Here is a 17789-nt window from a genome sequence, read left to right on the forward strand (position 1 = left end):
ACAAAGAGGCTCGTCCTGCATGGCCCCTCTTAGTGCCGATGACCTACAACTGCAGTGGAAGTCCTCATGTCTCAATAGTCTGGGGCCTGCAGAATCCCAAGTCTAAACTGAGAATGGCGATCGGTGTACCAAGGTTGCCCGGATAGAAGCTGGTCGGACCACAGGGTGGTTCCAGGACACTTTCAAAGGCTTACAAGGGCAGTATCCTCGGCAGGGGTCGAGACTGTGTGTTTCTACCATTGTAGAGGTTGAAGCACTAATGAAGGCCTTCAGGAGATCAGACGAAGTACCAGGGCTTCACCGGGACTGTTGCTGAAGGCAATGGTTGTTTCCTTGCAACTACTCTCCACAGGTCTTCAGAAGAACGCTCCTCTTCAAAGGGGTCTCAGCACCAACAATTATCTGGCAAATGGCTGCAGGAGTTTTCCTCTTTTCCTACATTTGAGCTGGAGTCAACCACAAGCTCACTAATAGCAAGGATCTTCACCATTCAAACTGGCTGTGGTTGTCCAATCATAGACAGCCTCCGGCCACCCTGCCTGCCCAGCAACAGAAATACTTTGGCCAGGATGTGGACTGGAACTAGACAGTCCCAGCCACCCACATTTAACCACAAACACATATCGCTGGTTTGCCTGCGAAAGCTAAGGCTTTGCCCAGAAAAGGGCCTCCCTTATATGGACTATCGGGCCATGGAGGGCAGGAATGTAAAAAGACAAGATGGTCAAAGGACAAGGTGAAATATCATGGCACAGCCTTTTCAAAGTATGTGGTACTTAAAAAGGCATTATGCTGTAAAATGCATAAGTGCACAGGAGAAAAGTAAAAACCATGGCAGAGAAATATCTGCTGTCAACAGCCTGTCCTGTTCTGCACAAATTATACAAGTAACCTAAGGTTGTGAAAAACAAGAGCGATGGGGATACGAAGCACCACCACTGCACCTCACTGTAAGGTGACGTGAGCAGTGTAAAATAAACAGGGATTTTCGCAATTAATCAGAGTCCCCCTGCACTGATAGCCATAGGGACTGATCAGGGCCCCCAAACAGATGAGCTATGCAAGGTAAGTAAAGCAAAAAGGCTTCAAATGTCAGGGCAAGTTCCAAATGACAGCAACAAGTTGGAGGGGGGGAGAGGAGGGAGCTTCGTTGATGACTGTGGGAAAGAACATCTTTCCCTACTACGTGCATCCATTTAGTCACCCAGTAGTGTCTATCCTTGTTCATGGGACTGGATTTGTGTATCCCTCCCAGCCGTCCATTTTCTCCACAGGAACCTATAGACAACATGTACCGATTCACCTTGACCCTGTGCCCGACAACCCTGCCAATGACCGTGATGGTAAAGCACACCTTCCCCAGCGATTTACTGTCAACTGGTACTATTCTCAACTTTCCAGGGTGTCGGGGGAGGCCTGGGATCACGTATCTCTTGAACCTCATCCCTCCCCAGTGAGTTTGTATTGGGTGTTTAATCCTGCTTAGTTTAGCGCTGTCCCAGGCCGGTACTCTGTGGGTCATCCTTTTGGACATGGGGTAGTAGCTGCTTCTCCTTTCACTACAAACCGACTTAAGACTAAAGTCCATATTTCACTTGTTGCATCTGCTCTGCGCAAACTAACTTGAGTACTTAACCTGCCCAAGCTGAGTGGTTCCTCCTGGACTACTCCCCTCTTCTCTCAGGAACCTTTTAAGACCCCTAAAAGACAACCAGAGACTTGGTAGAGAATAGGACTGCACTTTTAGTAGTTGGTGCAAAGGTACTTATAGGTGCTTATAGGTATATGATATATGTTCTGGTGCGTGTGTATAACGTCTCCCTACATCGATGAAGGCAGTTATTGTGTCAATAACTGCTTGTGAACATTGGTGTATTAGGCCTTCTGCTGCAGGCACAAATAAGTGCATGCCCTCTGCTCTTCCCATCCCCCCTCGCCCACCCAGGTCAATTTACAACCCTTCACCCCATCTTGTTATAGGTTGGCTTCATAACCTAATGACATTTTTAAGGCTGCAGAGTTGGAAAGTAAATGCTCAGACTATTAATTCAAGAATGTTATCATCAATGTTATTTAAGGTGAACGTATGTTTCCAGATCTCTGATGTCCAGGATTTGGCGATGGCAGGGTGTTCTGATGTACTCAACTGTAGAGCAACTTGTAGAGCCCAATTACCTACTTTTGTTGGGTCGATGATCATCTTTTAGAGGAAGTGAGTGCAACATAAGCTGTCTGCCAACTGGACACAAGTAAGTGAAGGTTGGAAAGTAGCTTTTCAGTGTCACTGAGAATACCCGATTTCTCGTGAGTCACCTGCTGCCACCATGGAGGCAGCTCTTATACTGGTATGTAATATGAGTGGTTCAGACAACATAACTAACATTTGTTTACAAGTGATCTTGTCAAATGTAAAGTTTACATTGAAATATATGCAGGTGATGCAGGCAGCTTTAAAAAAACATATTGATTGCAAGAACAAAACACTTTCTCCTTTTTCTAATGAGGCGTTACTGCTGTTGTGTTAGCATTGCATATCATTTCATAGGTTCCTTGATGCACTTGTCATTTAGATTGTCCCTTCAACATCTTAAGTGCTGCACTATCTGTTCCATGCTTTCTCCTTTTGGGCTGCCACAGACTTCCGATATGTAGGTCTGCAAAGGGAAATAGTGCTTGTATCTAAACACCATTTTACTCCCCACCTGTATGGACCCTCTACGCTTGACTTAAGTGTACGCATTCATAAATATTGTTGAATGGTATATTATTTGTAAACTTTATTTGGAGGGAAAATGGCCGTTTTTTTTTTTTGCAATGGTTTGATTAAAATCATGCCATGTTGTGTGTTTGAAAATGAACATTACTTGGTGAAAATAGATTAGCAGAGATTATGTGCAATTGATGTTAAAAAAGAGTAAGAATGTATAGGGGCAGAAATGAAACCAGTGAGCGTTCCAACTGCTTGGCATAACCAAGAGCATTTTCAGAACGTTAGAAGGATTACAAATCTTTATAACTGACAAATATGTCTGTGATTAAGAGTTTTATGACTGAATCACTGAACAGCTAATGCACACTGGGTTTTGTGCTCACATCCTTTTTTTCTTTCTTTAAAAGTAAACCTCATATAAAGGCTTTTATAAAGAGATGAGCCATATCTATAAATATATATGTTTGAAAAAAAGGCTTTGGATGTGAGAATGTATACATTCAAATCATTCAATCAAATTAATTTGGGCCTGCTGTTTTCCGAGTATCCTTGGGTTCACCTCTCCACAAGTAGCCTGAAAGGAAGGTGAGCCTGTGTTCAGAGAGGCTCTCTGGATGGGCCGCTCTCTGTGCTGTGCTTGTGCTGAGAGCAGAAAGGTTATTAGTGCGAGCATCATAGTTTCTTGTAGATCAGCCGCCCCAAAGAAATAAAATGACCTTCCATTTAAAAGATAACAAGTAGTGAATTCATTTTACATGCACATGCTCTCCAGTGGCAATTTGCTGCTCTAGACCAGGGCCTTGTCAGCTTAATTGTAAATACACACTACTTTAGATTCACAAGCAGTGTTGTTACCCAAGTGTGAGTTGTATATATGTACTTGTGTATTTTTACTTACCTTTGAATAAGTATGCTTTAGTGTAGTATTGGCACAAATAGTTGTTTTTAAAATGTACCTCTGTGGGTCTTTTTACTTATCATTTCTGCCACGTATTAACTGTATTACACAACAGTGCCCTTTCCATCTTGGTTCATCATTGCTGCTTTGTCAATGTAACTTTAGAGTCGCTTTGCTCAACTGAGGTTGTAAATAACCCTGCTAAACCTTTTTCTAAGTACTGCCACAGGGAGTTTCTTTAACCCTCCTAAGAGCAGTCTGCTGTGCGACCTAGCCAATGATTTGCAGCCAACAATGGTGGAACAAAGAACTGCTCCAGCTGTTAGCTCTGCCCAATGGCAGTAATGGCAGTAGCACAGCAATGAGGGAAGATGTTTCATGCCAATGTTGCCCACTAATGATCAGCAATGAAGGCCATCTCAATGTTTAGGCACAGAGGGAGTTCCTTCTTAGGAAACAGTAATCTTTGGACAGGACGGGAGCAGATGTGCAGGTACACACCTTTCAGGGGGGAACCAAAGGAAGTTGAGGACATTGAACCAGCGGTCCCTGCTGCTTCCAAGTGAAGGATTCACCTCAATAATGTTCACCTGGTTGAAATTGACAGAGCTTTGCTTTAGAAGAGTTGGCCTTTGTAAGGAAGGCTTCAGGCAGAGTTCCTAATATCTATTAGTAAGCATGGAATATTATGGATTCATTTTTCTGTACGATTGAATTAAAGGGGTTGCTCTCTAGATTCGATTATGCTAACTACTAGCCTTTGTTTTGCTGTTCGGTATCCTTTATTTGTTTTGTTTGTTCCTTTACTACCAGTCTTCATTGCCATACAACAAATGTTTAGCCTTTACTCCTAACTTATAATGCAAAATAGGCTAGCCATAGCAGGATTAACTGAAATGTTGTATTGCTAGACCCTAATTATGGATCTAACTTGGTGTTGTGAACCATTGCGAATGACTTTTACTGTACCTCATACTAATGGAAGGTTTTCTTTTTCCTCTTTTTTTTCTCCCGCTTTGGTTGAAAATTGTTATGATGGTTCTTACTTAAGAAGGGGTGAGCTGCTACTGACACTCCATATAGAACGTTAGACGTAGAATGTATTTTATGTTATTGGTTCTATTCACAGCAGTTGGTGGAGTGTGGTTAAGGGGAAGGCTGTGCTGGGGGTCTCTGTTACTACTATTCTTGAAATAAACCATTAAGAACCCCATCCGGAGTTCATGGTTCTTATCCTAACAAAAATGTTGGTCCTTTTTTTTCGTGTTCTGAACGATCTGGTTCTGTACACATTTTTAAAACAATTGTCTTCTACCATAATCTGTTATTGATTTATCATCCTTGAGGAAGATTCATAGGGGTAAAAGAAAACCTGTTCCCATGGCTCTTGTTATATTCATGGATATAGAGATGGTTAAATAATTAGGTTAAAATCATATTCTGTGTCACACACAACTGTTTTTGTAACAACTTTCTTGATTTTTGGTTTCCATTAACTTTTGGTCAAACACATATTGGATGAAACGGGGATCACACGCAACATTGTACAATACCTTTGTAAAACTCAGATACCTTGGATGACAACAGGGCATCGTTAACTTACATTGTGCACCTGCAGCTAGGCAATTTCACACACATCACACAGATGTAATGTACCAGGCACAGTTTGAGAGATGTTGTAGTGCCCTCAATTGCTTTCCAGCATGTTCTTTTAATATGCATCAGACTATGCAGAACGCCTTCAGAAATGTAATCCCTAGATTATCTGAATCTCAACTTCAATGCATTGCATTCTGCTGCAGATTCCTTATCAGATTGATATCCATTCCACCATCAGCTGCTCGGAAACCTTTTCGACAGGGTGTGTACTATGACTCAACTTGACCGTCGATCCCTCCTGACTCGACTGCCACTTGTCGGCTCCCAGCGTGATGTCGGCTGCCATATTTACTGCATCAGTATGCCCTTGTACCTCCGTTTTTTTTCTGCATGCTCAGCACGCTACTATTTCAGAACTAGTCTTGTGACAGAATCTTCAATTTGATTAAATTCTACTAAGACTTGTCAATTTCGACAGTTTTTCATTGACATGTCCCGGTTCAAGCAGTGTCACACACAGAGGAGTTCCAAAGAGGACCGGCACCGAAACAAGGCACTCTAAATTAGTTGCCAAGCCGCTGGGCCTGGCTAAACAATCTTTCGGTTTCTCCTCAAGGGGAAGAGGCTATAGGTGGAAGGCCCCGTTTGGGACAAGGGCAGAGCTTCCACAAGCCAAGCAAGTCCGGAGGAGTTTCCCGCATCCTGGTGCGGCATAGTCTCGGGAGGATAGCCCAAGGGCAATATGCTCACCTTGGAAGCAAGAAGACACGTAGCAACACAGGTTCTATCCCCGGGTCCGCGCTTAGAAACCTCTGGGTATTAAATGCGCTATAAATAACCAATCATATCACATATCATAAGGGCCTTTAGGGGTCAGCAGACTGCGCCACAGGCTGTGGCGCCCGCCAAGCCACTTTGAGTTCTCCCCTCTTGTTTTTCCAGTTGGAGGGAGAATTTGCAAGCACGTACTCCAGTGGGAGGAGATAACCTCTGATGCTTGGGCATTACAGCTCTTCAAATGGGGGTACTGTATACCATTTCTAAGCAAATTGCCAGAGTGACCACCTCCCCCTCACCATCAACTGGAACAGGAGCTGCTGGAAGAACCGAGCGCCCTGGTATTGTAGGGTGCCACCCGAGCAGAAAGGATCAGGCTGGCATTCCCAGCATTTCCTGGTACCCAAGAATGGAGGAGGGCTCAGTCCCATTTTGGATCTCATGGCCTTGAACAAGTTCCTGAGGAAGGACAAGTTCAAAATGGTGACGCTGAAGGAAATTCTCCAGGCTCTGCAGCTTCAGGACTGGTTGGTGTTGCTGGATGTTCGGGATGCTTATTTTCATGTGCCGATCCATTGGAAGCACAGGCGTTTCCTAAGATTCATCATAGGGGACATGCATTACCATTTCAAGGTGCTCCCGTTTTGGCTGACCTCCGTGCCCAGGGTCTTCACCAAGTTGATGGCAGAGATAGCGGCACACCTCAAGAGATCCGGTGTCCACGATCTGAGGGTGGTCGCCAGAGCAAGTATCGACTCAGCTAGAGTTCACTCACTGCTACACAGGTTGAGCTTCTCCCTGAACCCCCAGAAGTCCCACGTCTCACCAAGACAGAAGCTTAAGTTCATCAGAGCTGTCCTGGACACATAGGCGGGGAAGAACATCCCTCCCGTAGAGAAAGTCACCAGTGTCAGGCAAATGGTCAAACTCTTACAGAATCCTGACAGTTTGCCAGCGGCTTCCTTCCTCATTCTCTTAGGTCTCATGACTTCCTGCATTTTTCTGGTGCCAGAGGCCAGACGGCTCATGCGCTCTCTGCAATGGCTACTAAGAGATCAGTGGTCCCAGTCCTTCGATGCCATGAAAGACATCCTCAAGGTGTCAAGTTCAGTGGTCAGTGACCTGTCTTGGTGGAGCAAAAGAGAAAATATGAGGATGGGGGAACACTTTTGGCATCTGTGAACCCAGGCCCAAGTGATCATGGATGCGTCATTGAAGGTTTGGGGCGCTCGGTGTGGGGGATCTGCAGGTGAGCGGCCTTTAGTCACCAATGGAGAGCTGCTGGCAAATCAACAGGTTGGAGTCTCTGGCGATCAGGTTAGCCCTGATGGCCTTAAAAGAAGCATGTCCTTGTTATGACAGACAATACAGTGGCCATGCACTACCTCAGCGGACAGGGGATGTTCGGTCTCTACCTCTTTGCAAGGTGGCGCTGCAACTATGGTTCTGGTTGCTGGAGAACCAGAGCTCTGCTTTAAGCTGTCGATCTAGCAGGAAGGGAAAACGGGCTGGCGTACTCTCTGAGCAGGTAGAGCACAGTCTCACACGAGTGGTAAGTGTGCCAGGAAGTTCATGAGGAGATCTTCGATCAGTGGGGTACCCTGGCGGTAGACCTGTTTTTACCACAAGGTCTAACTCGGAAGTGCAGACAGTTTTGCTTGAGGGAATTACCCCAAAAGGCGCACTTTGGGACACATTCCTGGTGGAGTGGATCTTCAACCTGCACTACGACTTCCCTCGATACCTGGGCGAGGATACCATGGTTCTCAGAACTCCTTGAATTGTCCATCTGCCCACCTCTCTGGTTGACTTGACAGCCAGACCTCCTATTCCAGTCAGAAGGTCGGATACTATGCCCGAACGGAGAATCCCTCGACCAACATTCGTGGCTCTTGTGAGGCTGAGATATGGTCATGGGACCTCTCAGCGGGGGTATTTGAGGTGGTACTGGCTGCATGCAGACCATCTAATAATAGATCTCTGTGTGCAGATGGCAAAGATTTGAGGTGTGGTGCAGGGGAGTGCAGGATGGATCCTATCGCTTGGCAAACCACTTCAATAATGGAGTTCCTTTTGTCATTGGCCTTCTCAGGCATTCAGGTTGGCACAGTCAAAGTCTACTTGGCGACTTTGTCTGTTTTTGGAGATCAAGCATTCTTTTTCACGATCCAAGTTATGACCCAATTCCTGAAGGGCCTTGCAAATAGGTTACCACCTACCCCATTTGTGTTTCCGCACTGGGACCTAAACATGGTTCACATTCTTGATGGCGGCTCCGTTTGAGCCCATGTATTCATGTCCTGTCAGAGTACTTAACATTGAAAACTGCTTTCCTGGTGGCAATCACGTTACCAAGACGTGTAAGTGAGCTGCAGGCTTTATCCTGTAAGCCGCCTTTCCTCTGTTTTTTTAGGGAGAAAGTCTCACTAAAGATGCGGCTGGGATTCGTAACTAAAGTGGTCCCTGAATTCCACATTTCCCAGAACCTGAATTTGTCCAGTGTTTTACCCTCCTCCACATCCATGCAAAGATGAGGAGAGATTGCACAGGTTGGACCCTAAGAGGGTTCTCTACTTTTATGTGGCAAGGACAGCCAAATTCAGATGCAATGACAAGCTCTTTGTAGCTTTCTCTCTGTCCAGAAAGGAGTTGGCAGTGTCAGAACAGACCACCTCTGGGTGGATAACTATGCATTGCAAGTGTTGCCAGAGAGCATGGAAATTCACCAGGCATCAGGGCACGTTCCACCAGGTGCATGACAGCATCATCTGCTTTACAAAGGGCCTTTCCAGTAAAGAAAAAGTTGCTGGGCTGCGACGTGGCCATCGCTCCAGACATTAATCAAACATTAGTGCCTGAATGTAAAGCATAGTTCAGACACCCGTTTCGGCAGGACGGTTTTGCAGAGCTTCCTTGTTTAAGGGTTTCCTCTCGCCTATTTACTGCTTGGGGGTCTATCTGGTGAGGAATCTGCAGGAGAATGCAATCCATTGAAGGAGAAATAACTTACCAGTAATGTTCTTTCTATGGTTTCTTCTCCCACAGATTGCTCCTCACTCTCCCAACTGGCCACTCTATAAAAATGGTCTGCAGTCTATATGTGGCTGGCCTCTTTATGGGACGAGGTTTTGAATAGTTGTATATTAGGCGCTGTTTGAGGCCGTTCTTTGGTAACACTGTTGGTCCATGACTTTCAGTGCATTCGTGTTCCTCATTTAAAAGAAAAAAATGTTTGGCTGTTTTCAACCCCAATCCTTGAATTCTTCATCTGGGGTTGCTGAGCTCGGGGGTGGGAGGGAATGTGGGAGATGAGGAACTTAGGTACGGGGCGTAGTGACGTATATATGGCGGCCGATGTCCCTTCTGGAGCCGACCAGTGGTACGGTCGAGTCAAGCAGGATCATTGTTCGATTTGAGGCGTACTACGCCCCCTGTCGAAAAGGTTTCTGAGCAGTTGACGGTAGAATGGATATCTATCTGATGAGGACTCTGTGAAAGAACATTACTGGTAAGTAATTTCTCCTTTTTTGGTGAATCTGTGTGCGCTGACTAGGACTGCAGTTTGTGGAGTCTTTGCAAGATTTGGGACCTATACTTGAGGTGAGGGGTAGGAGCTGGGCATTCTGGGGCAGGCTGTCAATTAGGCTTGGATTTGGTGGTTGATGCAGAGGAACAGCTACCTATGTACTTGTTTAAGGTAGAGTAGTGGTCTGTGCACTAAGCTTTGATCTTGTTCCAGGAGAAGATGAAGACCAATTTGAGCAGTTCATGCTTCCTCTCACTGCTGCCTTTGAAGCTGTGGCACAGATGTTTGGCACAAATTCGTTCAACGAGCAAGATGCAAAAGTGAGTGCAATGTGTTATGCCTACGTTTGGGCAGATTAAGTGCTTAATGGGGTCTTGTTGGGATTTGGTGGGAGGGCTAGTTTGTGGGATCTCTACGGTTTTCAGATGTAATCCTTTTCTGTATTTTCCTTTTTTCCAGAGGACCCTTGTAGGTTTGGTGAGGGACCTAAGGGGAATTGCATTTGCCTTCAACGCAAAGACCGGCTTCATGATGCTGTTCGAATGGATGTATCCTCTTTCTGGTACTTGGGGAGGTTATAGGGGTGGGGTGAAAGGTTCTCTTCACACCTCATGTAGCTTCCTGTGTTTTTAAAACTTTCAAGGGTTTTGGATGACCGAGATTTGCAAAGCTGAATAGTTGTATAAATTACTACAATCCGCTCACAATTATTAGATGATGCAGGTCCGCATCTGGATTGAGCACATTGCATTAAAACAATAGGAGCTAAATGTTTACTAGTCCAATTGCAGGAGTATTTGATAGTTTATCCCATTGATGAACAATATTCAAAGAGTGCTTTTGTCCAGAGTTTTCAAAATTACAGTTTTTGTTTAATCTCAGCTGATGGATGAAGTCGGAACCGCGATTTCGGTCTTCTGGATCTTCAAATGCATCTTCATTCGTCCACCCGTTTCATTGTTCTTTCCATTTTCATTGCAGAGATGTCTTATATGCAGTTTCTGATGCTTGTGACTCTGCTTAGAATATAGTCCGACATGTAGTTGTATTAGCAGAGTTTTTCATATTTTTTTCCAATATCGAAAAGGGACGTTGATGTTAAGATGGATTTCTGAACTCTGACATGGTGGGCAGAGGTCCAGACGCCCAGCCTAGTTTCTTGGAACAGGCTAACCTTCTAGACAAGCCAGACCAATCAAGGTAGCCTTGGTGGCGGTCAAGACTAGGTCTCAGGAGGGGTGAGAGTGATCGAAAGTCCACAATGACCACACACAGTAAACAAGACCACAAATTACTCTATTAGGTGTATATATAAAAAAATACATATACATTTGTTAAAGGGCTTTTAAATCAAACCCACAGTGGAATCAAAGCAATATTAACAAAGCTAACATAACACTAACTAGGAAACATACATACAGTAACTATTGGCCTAAAGGAATATTACACAAGTAGAGATCCACAACCTGCAACAGAAAGGAGTCATACAGTGCAAATATGCTTTAGGCAGTCCTTCAACAACTCAAACCCTATATGGCAGCCCAGTCGCTACAAAGTGTGGAGCCTTACACTCAAAAGTACATTCAGTGCCGGAGCACTTGATTGTGCGGTTTAAGTGTAAAACAGGTCTTCTTCAAGGGGCTGTAGTGACTCAGGAATGTGGGTGAGCTGATTAAAAATAAGGTCTCACTATTCAAGGAGGGTCTCGAGAAGAGGGCACAGCGATTACCAAGAATCAGCAATAGATTAGTAGCGCAGGCTAACTTAACAAAGGAGAGTGGCCTTGGGGGACACTCATGCGTAAAAGTCAATGGAGGTGCCAGGGGCCAACGGTAAGGGTTGCAAGTACTTACTGACTCTCAGCGCACTCCGGACCAAACTTTGCCAATCAAGTCCAGTTCACTCGCAGGTTCAAAACCTGCATTTGTGCGTCCCTGCGGCTCTCAGGGTCTGCATTCCGGGACTGCAGTCCGTGGCGGGACAGTGGCGATTTATCTGCTTCTGGTGAAGCGATCGGGCCAGTTCCACTGAAGATTGTCTCATGGCACAGGGGGGCACAGCAGCAAGGCACCCACAAAGATTGTCACTGCAGCTGGGCGACACAGGGACAGCATATGCTCAGGTTCAGGCAGACTCTCCTAATTCCCGAACTAGGAATACCAGGTGTGCGAATTTTGGCGGGAGAGTGCCTTCTACCAAAGGCTTACTGTCTCCAAAAGCTCAAGTCGAAACTCGAGACAGCAACAGTTCCAGGGCTGGTCCATTCACTGGGCGGTCCAGGAACACTTCCAAAAAGACGCGCTTGCACGTTAAGCAGGTGCCGCCGAGAGTAGTTAGTCACACTACTCCAACGGGTCAAAGCGCCCTTGCAGGCCTTCTATGTTCGATCAGAAACAGGGTCTCTGACCGGACAACAGTGGAGTCAGAATGCCAAACCTAACAGTGGGTCACCAGTGGTTCCGCAGAACTGCTTCTTCGCTTCAGGATACTTGACTCTGTTAAGTTTGGTGTGAACTCAGAATATCGACCTGGAATGGGTGTAGAGTGCCTTCTCTTATCCAAAGTCTCCTTTGTGCCAAAATGAAGAGAAACCAACGGGAGACCTGCTCACATTCAGCCATCGCAGACCACAGTTGTCCCAGTCATCCCAGTACACCAGACATCCTGGCACCCAGGATGTGTATTGGAACTAGGCAGCTCCAGCCCACATTCTGGAGGCACACAGACAAGGCGTGAAGAAACCTGCAAAAGCTTTGGGTTGTGTGGGGTCTGCATGTCCAAATAAGGAATTTCCCGGGTCTGCTCGACCTGGTAAAGGCAAAGGGTCAAAATGGCCAAAGCACAGAACAAAGGACCTCATGGCATGGCCATTTTAGGCACTGGCCGCTGTTGTGGGCCAACCACGGTATGGACCATAGAAGAGAGTCAAAAATGCTTTAAAAGTAACAGCTTTCACCAGCTCTGTCCTGGGCACACTTGTACATTCACCAAAAATCCTTGCAGGATGTCTAGGGCCTTAAAAATGAAAGAAACCCCATCGCACTGTACTGGATGGTACATTGTGCACTCATAAAATGTTGCTAAGAAATAGCAACAAAGTGAAAGATTAAGGGAAACAAAGTCTCCCAGTACTGACAGTCTGAAGGGTATGTCAGTTTCCCCATAACTAAATGAGCAGAAGGCTGGGCTCCACTGGCAAAAGTTAGGCTAGGATGGTCTGACAAAAGCAAAACGTTGGAGGGTTAACAACTAGAGGGAAAATTACCCATAAATGGAAATCTTTCCCAACAGTCGTCATGGGTGTGTCTGTAACACTATCCCTAATGTGTGATGTGTAGTGTACCCAAGATCCCTCACTCGTTGAGGTCCCCCAGATTGTTTTTTGTTTGTTTCCGCCATTCTGGTCGGTCACTTTCATGCAGAGCTCGTGCTAAGGAGAATTATTGCTGTTCTCCAGCATGGGGTCTGTCATGGATTCACATGCTCAAGAATAATCCCGGTCATCAGACTGGGAATCCTTGGTAAAAGAAAAAAGTTTTGTTTTCACATACAAACTGTATTTCTCCTCTAAACCAATCACGGTCCTCTGGGTCATACTGCCCCCATCCAATGACAGTCCTCTTCCTAAGACCCGCCTCTAGCAGCCATCTTCTGATTTTTACTGCACGCTTCAGTTTTGGTGCTCTCCAAACTATTTGTATGTTTTTTTACGGAAAAGTTTGTTTTTTGTTTCCATCAGAGCCTGTGTGCTCTTTTCGTCATCGGCCATCAGTGGGGACCAGTTGTCGGTGAAGCTTTGCGCCCCTCAAGGGTGTAGATTCGTGGAAGTTTCTGGAAGGCTGTTTTAGGCTTACTTCACGCCCTCGGACAATGACGGAGGAGATAAAGGAAGGAAGGACCCCCTTCAGGCCCTGCACCATGTGGAGGACAAACATCTACAATTTCTTTAATGCCTGCACCCGGACCACAAAGGGGTATAGTGCAAGATATGCTTGGTCTTCTCGAAGAAGACGATAAAAGACAGGCATACGAGACTGGTGAGCAGGGTCATGCCTCGCCCAGGACCGGCCGGTCCAAAGAGCAGTCTCCCTCTGGGAAGAGGTCAAAACCCTTTGAGGTCGTCCCATCCATGGGGGTCCAAGATAAGGCCAAGAACCACATGTCCGATACCACCAGGTTCGCCGCTGATGCGGGTCCCAGTTTGGATAGGCTGAGATCACTATCGTGTCCGCCTCTGTAGCCAGCCTGCCATCAAGCTCCTCCTCAAAGAGGAAGAAGAGGAAGTCATCCACCCTGGCCAAGTTACGGGAGAAATCAGAAAAGCTGAGGCCGGAAGAAGAGAACCAGGCTGCGCAACCCAAGCAGGCCCAACCAGCACAGCCAAAGTCCTCTACGACCACTTTGCCGACCTCTGCTGTGATGATCATGGCGGTAGTAGGTGCTGATCCAACAAGGGGGGCTCCTACGGCCCAAAGGGTATCTCTGCCTTCAAGGGGCGGGGGATAAGGAGGCCCCAAAACATCCCCCCAGGGTTGGCGTTCAACTGATGGACATGTCATCCACGGACAATGACCAAGAGTCCGTCCATACGGTCCATGAGAACGACAGCGGTGCAGGGCCTAGCGATCCATTGTTCCCTTTACAGCCAAGCAATATATCCATGGACATCCTGTCGACTCTCCACACCTTGGTGACGGAGATCCAGCAAAGGTTGCCCTGTGGTGCCTCTGGCCCCTGATCAGCCTCCTCGTAAGAAAGGAAAGCCTCATCCAATGCCTCCACATCAGCCTCCACCACATTGGGGCCCGACTCCAGCAGCTCACATACCAGCTCACTGGTATGGCCAGGGCCATGGGAACCGGCGAAGATGTGGACTTTGTCCTGGCTGACGACGAATCACTGCACCTGGACGACCCTCATAGAATCTCTCCACCAGATGAGGCGGGATCATTCCACTGGATGATCTCCAGGGCCTCCAAGCTGTTCCAGCTGGTGCCTGTGGAAACCAGGAAAGAGGGTTTCTGGTATCAGCCACGAGAGTTGTGAGGAACTCATGGTGACAACAAGTAAGACAGACACAAGTGATCACAGTTCTAGGGTGTTTATTGAACAATAAATGCTGTGTGCAGGTTGGAGAAACGCCTAATCTAAACCTAAATCTAAGATGGGAGCAAACGTTGAGCATCAAATGAAAAATAAGTCCGTCCTAGGGGCGTCGTGTTAAAATTAAAAGGGCTTATACTAAGAAACCTATTGCCAAAACGTCACAACTAATTCAAAAAGGGGTGTGGGATAGTTCTTAAGAAAAGAAAGAAGTGTTCTCAAATAATATGTCAAGTTATGCGGTAGCCTGGGCCTCCGTTACCCATGTTTTGGACACTGGCTAAAATGGGAGCTTGGAGCACAGTAAGAGTCTCTGGCTTCTCCAGCACGAGATGACAGTTCCAATGGCAGTTCTTAGGACCTTGATGGCTCTGACCCCTCTTAGCTTTAGCAGGATTAATTTCCCTTGTTTTCTCATTGTGGGATTCACTCCCCTTTCTCTCACACTGCTTGTAGATCAAGTCTTTCGATTGTACAGGGATTTTGCTTGACCCTCTGTATGACCACTTTGACCTATTTCACTCCTACGGCCTTCTGGAATCTGTAGTTTCTCTCATATGGGGCTCGACCAGAGTTTCTTGAGTTTGCACCTACGTGGTGCCAGTTTCCCTCTGCAGCTGGTCTCCCCTTCACACTCTTTACAGTTCATTCAAAGTTAATCAGCTTTGGTTCAAAAATTGCCACTTTGCGATTCTCACTCAACACAGCCCGGTTCTTATTGGTTCTCCCCTCGACTCACCAGTTGTGATGAATCGCTTGGTTGTTGGCTTCTCTGGAGTCAAGGGCAATATCATGGACACGGGAGCTTCCCTCGCTCCTGCTTATCAGCATAGGTATCCCCTGTGTGCCGTTGACATCTGCTGTACGACACTTGTGCTATTGTTTGCGGTCTTAGGGTCTCTTCCACGACGGTTTTGCATGTCTTGAGACAAAAAGGGCAAGGTCACTTCTCTCCTCGCCACCTTCAAGATTCCTGCTGCCTTTCTCCTTCTCTTGAACTGCAGCGTGGTAGCTGTCTCGTAATGCTGTCTGCCGTGTTCGCCTTGCTCGTACTGTGCTCTCTTGCTCCACCTTTTATCCCTGTGGGGGAAGGGAAAGGGCCGCCGGTGTGTGTGATTCTGATCAGTTGCATGACTTTGCCTGTCCCTTTTATTGGAACTTGTCAAGTAAACCGCTCTGGTGTTAGTCCGTTGTCCTTTGTGTTGTGCAAAAGTGTTAGAGTTAGAAGGTGGGGGCAGTTGTTTGGAATATACTGCGTTAGGGGATGGGGAAAAGGTGGAAAAGGAAGAGAGATACAGCATCTCACCCGTCGGTGTCCCATCCCCGAGGACCCACCTATCCAGGTGATCCACCCTCACTGGTCCACCCCATTAACTGGATCCAATAGCGATGGCAGTGTCCTGGCCACCTGGATGACAGATCCCCGCGGACTAGCTAGGGAGACACCTTCAGGTTTCTGAGTCCAAAAGGAAGACAATCCTGCCGGTGCCCTTTCTAGACGACATTTGCGATGAAGACCTAGCCCTCATGAAGAATCCATGCAGGGCTCCAACCAAGCGAGACAGGTTGGAGAAGAAATATAGGGTGCCGGACTCCACGCCCAAGTGTTTGTGGTCACAACTGTCGCCATACTCGGTAGTGTTGGCTGCCGCAAGGAAACCTCCGGCTAACCTTCATCTCTTTCCCCGGACAGCGAGGGGAAGAAGATGACGCCATGGGGAAGAGAGTCATTTATACAGCGGCATCCATGATCAAGGCGGCTAATGCTCCGGCTATCTTGGCCTGATACGACTGGGAGCTTTGGTACAAGCTGGGCCCGATCCTGGAATTAATCCCCGATGACAAGAAGATGGAAGCGCTCGCCCTCTTTCAGGAAGGGGAGGTGGCATTGGACCATGCCATTACAGTGGCAGTGGACATCACTGACACGGGTTTCTGGCAGATGGGAAATGGAGTCTGCCTTCGTCGGCAGGGATGGTTGAAGGCCATGAACTTTCATCAGGACTTTCATGCCAAGGTGCTGGACATGCCCTTCGACAGAGAAAATCTGTTCGGGAAGGCGGTTGACAAATCCCTTCAAGCCATAAAGACAGATATGGAGACCGCATGTTCTCATGGGACCCTTCAACAGCATCGCTTGTCTTTTTTTTTGCTCCTCCAGGGGTAAATAAAGCAGATCATCCAAGGGATTCTCCACATCATACAGACAACCTCCCCTAACCCCCACGCAGGAAGCCTACAGAGGTTGTTTCCTGGCCTACAGTAGCAGAGGTCAGCATCACCGTTGCCCGCAGGGCACCGGCGCCCATGCAAGCCTGAACTGGCCAAAACGTCGGGCCCCCAATGGTACACCCCTGTGGGAGGCCGGCTGACGAGTTTCATCAGCGAGTGGAGGAAGATCACCACCGACAGATGGGTGCTGGAAGCTCTCGCCCAGGGGCACACTTTGGAGTTCCAACGCAGGTGCCCACGTATTCCTCCAGTTCACCGTCAGGAGCTCCACATCCCTCAGCTGCTGGAAGAAATGCAAGCCATATTACGGAAAGGGGAGATAGAGCGCGTTTCTCAATGATTCCGGGGCTCCGGAGTCTATTCCAGATACTTTCTGTTAAGAAAGAAGACAGGGGGTTGGAGACCCATCCTGTACCTGCGCCATCTAAAGCAAGTTCCTGAAGTCCCAAAAATTCAGGATGGTCAAGTTGCAGCATGTGCTCGTCCAACTGGAGGAAGGGGATTTCTTGACGTTGTTGGACCTAGATGACGTGTACTTCCATGTCCCCATTAACAGGAAACCTAGAAAGTTCCTAGTGCAGGGCCAGCACTACCAGTTCAAGGCCCTACTTTTGGGCTTCAAATCAGCCCCAACAGTGTTTACAAAATGGCTGTTCCCGGTATCAACCCATCTGCGTCTGCAGGGCATACACGTATACCCATACCCGGACGCGTCTACTCTCGAAATCTGCCAGAGGAGCACACGAAGGAGACTGTCTGATTTCTGACAGAGCTGGGATTCTCTGTAAACTTTCCGAAGTCCTGCTTGACGCCATCGCAGAATGCACAGACTCAACATGGTGACTTGCCACTTCCCGTGGTTGTGTAATGTGGTACTGCTGTGTATTTATTATTCATGAGCATGTGAATACATGCCATACCCCATGCTAGAGAAGGTTTAAATT

At 47.0% G+C, this 17789-nt stretch overlaps 1 protein-coding gene across 4 annotated transcripts in view; it reads left to right on the plus strand.

Moving 5' to 3' along the window:
• Positions 1-17789, plus strand: part of XPO7 (exportin 7) — a 1985528-nt gene that overhangs the window by 1395160 nt on the left and 572579 nt on the right. For 3 of the 4 annotated variants that reach the window (XM_069617724.1, XM_069617726.1, XM_069617727.1), the window contains 2 exons: positions 9724-9830; positions 9970-10058. In XM_069617724.1, the coding sequence (XP_069473825.1) occupies positions 9724-9830; positions 9970-10058 (196 nt within the window). The remainder of the gene's footprint in view (positions 1-9723; positions 9831-9969; positions 10059-17789) is intronic. The other variant, XM_069617725.1, reaches the window with a different exon arrangement.

Source organism: Ambystoma mexicanum, chromosome 10 (assembly GCF_040938575.1).
Source record: "Ambystoma mexicanum isolate Mex_15411 chromosome 10, UKY_AmexF1_1, whole genome shotgun sequence".
NCBI classification, from domain to species: domain Eukaryota; kingdom Metazoa; phylum Chordata; class Amphibia; order Caudata; family Ambystomatidae; genus Ambystoma; species Ambystoma mexicanum.